Below are 7961 nucleotides of genomic sequence, written 5' to 3' on the forward strand. Positions count from 1 at the left end.
GGAGCCGCTCCGGGGCGCAGCGGAGCGGGACCGGCACCGGCACCGGGAGCGGGGCCGGGGTCGGTGCCCGGTGGGCGCAGCCATGCTGAGCCGGTTGGGTGCACTGCTGCAGCAAGCCGTGGAGACGGTGAGTGGTGGGGGGGGGCACGGTGGGACCGGGAGCGAAGAGGAGGGGGGGTGGTTCTGTGCACCCCCTGACCCTGGCTTCGGTGTGTGCAGCGGGAACCCAGCGTGGACCTGCTGGAAGCCTTCACCGAGCACTGGAAGGGTATCACCGGCTACTATCTGGAGGCCACGGGTGAGTGGGGTGCGGGGAGAGGGTCCCTGTGCCCTAGGATGGGGTCCCTGTGGTGGGGGAACACGGTCCTCGTCTCCTGGGAGAGGGCTCCCGTGCCCTAAGGTAGGGTCCTATGGCCTGGGAATAAGGTCCCCGTGCCCTGGGATGGGACCCCGTGCTCTGGGACGGGACCCCGTGCCCTGGAACGGGACCCCGTGCCCTGGAATAGGACCCCATGCATTAGCAGGGCACCGAGCCGACCCCAGTGCAGCTGACCTGGCATGCGGGGCTTTGGCATGGGACACCCTTTCCCGTACCCTAGGAGGAATTATCCAGCCGGGTGCTTGGCCCTGCCTGGCCCTGAACCCCCCCTGCACACCGGTGGGGTCAGCGCAGGGGGGTTGGAGTGGGTGTGGATGCTCATGGGAGCGTCTGCAGGCTGGGGCACGTCCCTCTCCGGGAACACGCTGCTCTCCGGGAGCACTAAAAACAGGGCCTGGAGAGCTTCAGCCCTTTCCCCAGCAGGACCTCGGTCCTTCCCGCTTGACCCCCACCACCCCTTCCCCTCCTGGGCCATGCCAGAGGGTCTTTAGGGCTGGCGGTGCCAGGCAGCACCCCACAGCCCACCTGCACAGCCGGCACCTCCGACCACAGCTCCGGCCCCGGCGGGGATGGCCGGCAGCTTGCTAGGCCATGAGCGGAAGGAGAAGCCTCGAGTGCTGCTGGGACTCCACCATCACATTGCCATCTAGCGTCGTCCCCGCAAGCAACGGTGGAGAAGGATTCTGGGCCAGCACGGCTCGGGGTGCCGCTGGCGAGCACCCCACCATTTCCACCCGAGCACCCCACCGTGCATCGCATCCCTTGCCGAGCCCGGCGGCACGCTGCCGGTGCCCTGGGGGGGGACATGCCGGAGCTCCCAATTCTCTTGTCCGCAGATGAGAGCGTCCCTGCCAGACAAACGGATATCCCCTGGCGCCTCAAGCAGATGCTGGACATCCTGGTGTACGAGGAGAAGCAGCACCCGGTGGGAGAAGCCGGCCCATGCCTCGAGTACCTGCTGCAGCACAAAGTCCTGGAGACCCTCAGCACGCTGGGCAAGGCGGAGGTGGGTGTACAGGCACCGCTTTGCGGGGGGGGGCGAGCCCCCCTGCGCTGCAGCACCTGCAGCCTTTTCCAGCTGCTTTGCATGGTGCTGCTCAGTAATGTTAATTTTGAAGCTCTTCCAGCTGGGCAGCGGGAGTTTGTGGAGCGTGAGCTGGTCGGGGTGCTTGGCTTTTTTTAGGGGGGGGGCTGGATTGCTCGGTGTAAGATCCCCATTGGGATCCTTTTTGCTGCTCCTCCGAATGGCTCTTGCACCCCATCGCACCCCTGCGTGCGCGGGAAGGGTATTTTTCACACCGGCAGCCTGTTTGCACAACTGGCACAAGGCTGCTTGGGTTCGCAGGACAAAGTGGTTTTAGACAGCCCCCTCTCGAAGTAAATATTGCCCAAATATAACCGCTCTGCTGTTCCTTTGTTGTTAATAATAATGAAGCTCCCTATAAATAGCCTTTTATTCAAATATAAGCGAACGCTAGCACAGTGTGGGCTTCAGAAACGTGTGTTGGCCCTTCTGTGGCCGTGAGGATTTGGTTTTTTGGGGTGCTGGGCTTTAAGTCCCCATCGCTAGCATTGTAGCAGCGGGAAAAGGGGAAATAATCCCCCTGGTTTTTTCTCTGCAAGGAAGTTCAATCCCTAATTGCTAAAGGGAGAGGACACTGGGGCAGGTGAGAGGACTGGGGCGTCCATGAGCCGATTTCCATCATTTTGGGGGAGCAAAACCGGGGTCTCTGCTGAGAGTGTTCTTGTAAGCCACCCACACTGACTGCTGGGTGACCTGGCAGGCAATCTGGGGCAATTACAGGGTAATCGGGTACAGAAACAGGTAACGGGGCTCTCACCGATGCCTCTCCCCATCTCCCTCCCAGTATCCCCCTGGGATGAGGCAGCAGGTCCTCCTCTTCTTCAGCCGGGTGCTGAGCCAGGTGCAGCACCCGCTCCTGCACTACCTCAACGTGCACAGACCGGTGCAGGTGAGACCCGTACCGGGGGGCTTGTCGGGGGGCCGGCGGTGCCACCAGCGATGCCATGTGCTGGGGCTGGCCACCATCCCTGCCAAACACTACCGGGAACCAATGCCCGCGGTAATGGGGCGGCACTGCTGCACCCGGGCAGGGTGGGAGAGCAGCCAGCAGCCCAGCAGCCCTCTCCCTGCCCTGCCAGAAGCTGCTCCAGCTCAGCGGTGACCGCCTGGGCTCCGGCATGGAGAAGGAAGAGGTGCAGTTCGTGGCCGTCCTCTGCACGAAGATCAAGCAGGATCCCACCCTGCTGGCATACATCCTGGAGGTGAGCAGCCCTCGGCCATCCCTGTGCTGGTGGGACATGTATGGGGTCATCTGTGGGGTTTGGCTCATTTAATTGAGCTTTTTCACGTGCTTTGCTGCTCCATCCCCACCACAAAGCAAATCGGGGCTGGTGGGAGAAAGATGGTGGGTACGATGCTTTGCTGCTCCTCTTCCTCTCCAGGGCAAGAGCATTCTGAATGGGAGGAGAGCCCAGGAGCTGCCAACCAGCCCCGTCGAAGAGGGTGCCAAGCATCCCTCGGGCACCGCCGCCGCTGCCAGCCCCCGCCAAGCCGAGCCTTCCCCGCCACGGAGGGACAGCAACCTCATCACGTCTTTGATGGGGCTGTGCAAGAGCAAGGTAGGGGGAAGGGGCTGGCAAGGAGGGGACGGTGGGCACCGCAGTCGTGTGACGCTGCCTCTCTCCTCCTCCTCCTCGCAGAAGAGCAGGGTCGCGCTGAAGGCTCGGGAAAACCTGCTCTTGCTCGTCGGGCTCGCCCAGGAGGTGGCTGCTGCCTGCCTGGTGCGGAGCAGCACCCTGTGCCAGCTGCTGACGGAGCATCTCTGTGACCTCTACAGCACCGTGCCCACCTCCATCGACCCCGCCGACGTCCTCGCCCTGGAGAGGGTCAGCTGGAGGTAAGGTGGGCGCTGGGCAGGGTCATCCCCGGGCACCGCCGAGGCTTTGCCGCAGCCCCACGTCCTCTACCCTGTGCAGGTCGCAGGGTGATGCTGCCGGCGACGGGGTTTTCCCGGGGAAGAACCTGGCTGCTTTCTTCGGCTGGCTGGACTACCTCGATGAGCTGGTGATGGGCGCCCACCCGGTAAGGAGCACCCAGCTGACCTTGCAGAGCACGGGCAGCCCCCTGCCCGCACCGCGGCTCAGCCTCTACTGTCACCCACAGGTCGTGGCGGATGCCATCACTGAGGCCGTGGAGGAAAAGTTTTTCCAGGGCATCCTGCAGCCGCAACTCCTGCAGATGTGAGTGTCTGAGGCACGAGACAGCAGCCGGGGGGAGAGTTTGTCTATCGAGGACCCCCTTTGGGACCAGGACCGTGGGGTTCCCCTCGCCTGCACCTCCTTTTTCCCTGCTGTGAGACACTGTGGTGCCTGCAGCATCCCAGCCCTCGCAGCATCCCACCCTGTCCCCGGCAGGTCTGAGCTCGACGTCCTCAGCGCCACGGCCGTGCTGACGGGGACGGTGCGGCAGATCCGCTCGCCTCCCCTTCTCCACTGCCTCGTGCTTTTCCTGCTGGGATCAGACCGGCACCCTGAGACCCCCGGGGATACCCCCCACCCTCTGCGCACCCAACTCATCGACCGCTGCAACCACCTTTCCGATGAGGTGAGCCCCATCCTAACACGGTGGGACCGGGACACGGGTGATGCCGAGGGGCAGCGCCGGTGGTCTCACCCCACTCGCCATGCCGCAGATCAGCCTGGCCAGCCTGCAGCTCTTCGAGGAGCTCCTGCGGAAACCCCACGAGCACGTGGCGCACAGCTTGGCGCTGAGGAACCTACAGGCGAGGGGCTACCTGCAGCGCAGTCCCCCTGTGCCCGACGAGCGCGGACCCCCCGAGCCGGACCCCGACGAGGATGGGCTGTGAGCGAGAGGGACCGGGGCAGGGCGAGGAGGGGGGCAGCCCCTTGGTGCCCACCCGGCTAACAAACACCCCTGTGCTGGGCCCACAGGGACCTGGAGGAGGATCCGTATTTCACCGATGGCTTCCCAGATGCCGGCTTTGGATCGGCAAAAAAGCCTCTGCCGGGATCAGCCCCGTCGGGGAAGGGGCAAGTGAGCGAGGTGGTCAGCAGGTAGGGATTTGCAGGGGCTGCTCCAGCATGCGGGGGGGGGGTTGTATCCCCCTCCCCATTGCTCTGCCCTCTCTTCCAGCTTCCTCTGCCTGGTCCCCGAGGAGGCGAAGACCTCCTCGTGCATGGAGGAAGGTGGCTACGACACCTACGTGCACGACGCCCTGGGCATGGTGAGCGGCTAAAGGGGCGGGGGGGGGGGGGCCCCTCCCTGGTGGTGATGGCCCCCTGCTCCGGCTCTCACCCACCATCACCCCCCCTGCCAGGTCCAGGCGTGCCGTGCCAACGCGGCCCCGTGGGGGTGGCCCCCGGCCCCCCGACCCCTCGATGCCTGCTACCCCGAAACGGCTTTTTACGAGGGCCATTTCCTCAAGGTTCTGTTTGACCGGATGACCCGGATCCTGGACCAGGTATAGGGGCGGCCGGTCAGGATGCTGGGGACGATGCTCTGCCCCTCGCCTTGGCACGGCTGGGGGGGCTTTTGCCCCAAAGGCTCTCCAGGGTGGCACAGCCTTTGTCTCGGCTGGGGGGGTAGTGTTTGAATAGAGGATGCTTTGGCTTCCCATGGTTATTGCCAGCACCAGGGACCCACAGCAGAGAGTGGTAAACCTCTTTCCAGGGTCCAGGACCCCCATAGTGGGGGTAAAGTGGCCGAGAGCATCGGCAGCATTTGCAGCCACCGAGCTCCTGTTGGTAGGGACAGGGTCAGGTCCCTGTCGGGGGATGCTGGGGTGGGGGGGATCAGCCATGCCGGCTCCTGCTGAGGATTCCCCCCCCCCGCCCCAGCCCTACAGCCTGAACCTGCAGGTGACCTCGGTGCTGTCCCGCCTGGCCGCCTTCCCCCATCCCCACCTCCACGAGTACCTGCTGGACCCCTACCTCAACCTGGCACCCGGCTGCCGCTCGCTCTTCTCCGTCCTCGTCAGGGTAATGTCACCTGCTGGGGTTGGGTGGGGGGGGAAACGGGACAGGGACACCCCCTAGAAATGGGACCTGACTCTTCCCCCCGTCTCCCACGCAGGTAATTGGGGACCTGATGCAGCGGCTCCAGCGTGTGCCCCATTTTAGGGCCAAGCTGCTCCTGGTGCGCCGGCAGCTCATGGGGCTGGTGCCCGGAGAGCAGTAAGTGCTGGGGGGGGGGCAAGGGATGGGGGCAATGCATGCCTTTTGAGGGGGAGTGTACCCCATTGCTCATCTCCCCGCAGGATGGACCACACGATGCTCTTCAAGGGAGTGGTGGTGCTGGAGGAGTTCTGCAAGGAGCTGGCTGCCATCGCCCTGGTCAAGGGACCACCGGAGGGGCCCCCCTGAGCTGTGGCTCCCCAGTCTCCCCGCTGAGCACCCCCTCTTTGGCTGGGCTACGGTGGCCACTGGGGATGGCCCAACCCACGTGCTGGTAGCCACCGGTGGCCCTGCTCGGACCGGCACGTCCCCAGTAGCCGGGCATGGCGGTGGCACCCCGAGAAGGACACTAGCCTCGCGGAGGAAGAGGAGGCGCAGAATCCTTCGCCACCGCCTTGGCCAACCCGGAGGTGATGCCACCTCCCCGGTGCAGGATGCGGCCCCTCTGGGTGCAATGATGTGAACCATGCTGCATTTCCTCCTGGGTGGTGGGTTCCTGCTCCCCCTGCCCCATGTCGGTGGTGCCCCGAGCCCCCACCAACCTCAAGCAGGATTTTTTTGGGCAATAATAGGATGCGCAGGCACGGTGCTGTCCTCTGCCTGCCACCCCCTCAGCTGCAAGAACTCAATCATCTCCCCCAGCTCTAGGGCAGGGGGGCGGGGGGGGGGTGTCTGTGTGTGCGGGGGGTGTGTGTGTGTGTTTGTAGCTCCTGCCTCGTGGGGATGGTGCATCCCAAACCCCACACGGCCAGGTACCATGTCCCCTGGGTGATGGGACTCTACTAGAATAAAGCCGTGAGCTCAGCACCACATACTGTGCCCCTGCCATCTATACTGCGCCTGTCCCCCTTCCCAAGCATCCCCCAAAACCGAGCTCCCCATTCCCACCGCTTCCCCCCCCCCCGCTTTCAGCCACAGCCAGGTGGATGCAAGAAGCAGCAGCCGGGTTTATTTCTGCTCTGGCTGGCTCTCAGCCCCACCTCAGCCAGGACACAGCACCATGTCCTGCCCCAAAACATCATCCCAGCCATGGGGGGGGGGGCCTCTCACGTTTGGCACTGCAAGCAGGACCCCTGGGTACATATCCCAGCTGGCCCCCCCCGTGCCCAAAGCCAGGCTGCCGGGGCTTACCGGGCACTAGCTGCGGATGGGCACCATGCCCACGGTGCGGAGCCGCTGCAGGATCCGGCCCCTCAAGCTCTCCTCCTCCACATGCCACCAGCGGAAAGCGGGGCCGCACGGCTCAGGGGGGGCAGCCCCAGGGCTGCGGGGAGGGATGCTCAGCAGCACATTGAAACAGATGCCGTCAGCCCCCCCGGGACCCCCAGCCTGGTGCTGCAGCCCCAGCAACCCCAGGGGTCCCGGACGGGGGTCCGACGGCAGGCAGTCCCGCAGCAGCCGCAGGACGGGCAGGCGGAGACCCCCGCGGAGCTCAGCCGGGGACATGCCGCAGGCCACCACGGGCAGGTGGGGGGTCCCGGCGGTGCCCAGCAGGACCCAAAGGTCCCCGGCGTCGTTGGCGAAGGCCACCAGGAGCCGCAAGCAGAGCAGGGCGCAGGGCAGCTCCTGCGGCAGCGTGGGGGGATGCGGGGGGCTGCGGTGGTAGCGGGCAGCGAGGTCCAGCAAGGGCAGGATGTCCAGGGCTCGCAGCGGCAGGGCGCAGGGGTCTCCGGCCCACCACGCCGCTTGCAGAGACTCGGCGTCAGCCTCCTCCAGGGTCTTCAGGGTCCCACCTGCGGGCAGAGAGACAGCGATGCCCCAGCACAGGGGTGGTAGGGGACAGCAGGACCCCGGCACTGGGCTGGCAGAGGGTGCCGGTGCCCGGTCACGGGTCTGGTGGGGGTACCGAGACCCCATCACGGGGCTGATAGGTGACACCGATACCCCAGCACGGGGTTTGTGGGGGGATGGCCGTACCAGTGGCAGTACCGGCAGGGAACGGCGATGCCCCGGCACAAAGGGGGCAGGGGACATGATGCCCATCATGGAGCTGGCAGGGAACACGGATGCCCCGGCACAGGGCTGGCAGGGAATGCGTCAAGTGAGCCGCATCCTTCCCACGCCCCTTCAGAGCACCAAACGGGCCCAGGCACGCACCGGTGGGGCGCGCGAGGAAAGCGAAGCGGATCCACGCCGGCCCCCTCTCCTCCAGCGCCAACAAAGTGAGGGGTTCGCACTCCAGCCCCGTCTCCTCCTTCACCTCCCTCCGCATGGCAGCCACGATGCTCTCGCCGGGCTCCATCCTCCCGGCCGGCAGGTACCACCTCCCGCGGCACTCGGGCTTGGCCTCCTGCACCAGCAGCACCCTGTCCTGCGGGGAGGAGGGAGAAGGGTCGGGTGGGCACCGGGTGGCACCAGGGTGGGG

The 7961-nt window shown here is 65.5% G+C and overlaps 2 protein-coding genes across 2 annotated transcripts in view; one reads left to right on the plus strand and one right to left on the minus strand.

Annotated features, from left to right (window-relative positions):
- Window positions 1-17: 17 nt before the first annotated feature.
- Window positions 18-6194, plus strand: FAM160B2 (family with sequence similarity 160, member B2). The gene is made up of 17 exons (XM_010562790.1): window positions 18-127; window positions 220-298; window positions 1216-1385; window positions 2248-2352; window positions 2543-2665; window positions 2846-3022; window positions 3104-3300; window positions 3380-3485; window positions 3567-3643; window positions 3818-4007; window positions 4096-4265; window positions 4355-4477; window positions 4557-4647; window positions 4741-4884; window positions 5261-5401; window positions 5496-5596; window positions 5680-6194. The coding sequence occupies exons 1-17, from the start codon at window positions 83-85 to the stop codon at window positions 5783-5785; spliced, it is 2145 nt and encodes a 714-aa protein (XP_010561092.1). The 5' UTR covers window positions 18-82; the 3' UTR covers window positions 5786-6194.
- A 383-nt stretch (window positions 6195-6577) lies between these two features.
- Window positions 6578-7961, minus strand: part of NUDT18 (nudix (nucleoside diphosphate linked moiety X)-type motif 18) — a 1574-nt gene continuing 190 nt past the window's right edge. The window contains exons 2-3 of the mRNA XM_010562791.1: window positions 7694-7907; window positions 6578-7329 (exon numbers count right to left, since the gene is read on the minus strand). Coding sequence (XP_010561093.1) covers window positions 6734-7329; window positions 7694-7907 — 810 coding nt within the window. The 3' untranslated portion in view covers window positions 6578-6733. The remainder of the gene's footprint in view (window positions 7330-7693; window positions 7908-7961) is intronic.

Source organism: Haliaeetus leucocephalus, unplaced genomic scaffold, assembly GCF_000737465.1.
Source record: "Haliaeetus leucocephalus isolate CR32 unplaced genomic scaffold, Haliaeetus_leucocephalus-4.0 Scaffold162, whole genome shotgun sequence".
NCBI lineage: Eukaryota > Metazoa > Chordata > Aves > Accipitriformes > Accipitridae > Haliaeetus > Haliaeetus leucocephalus.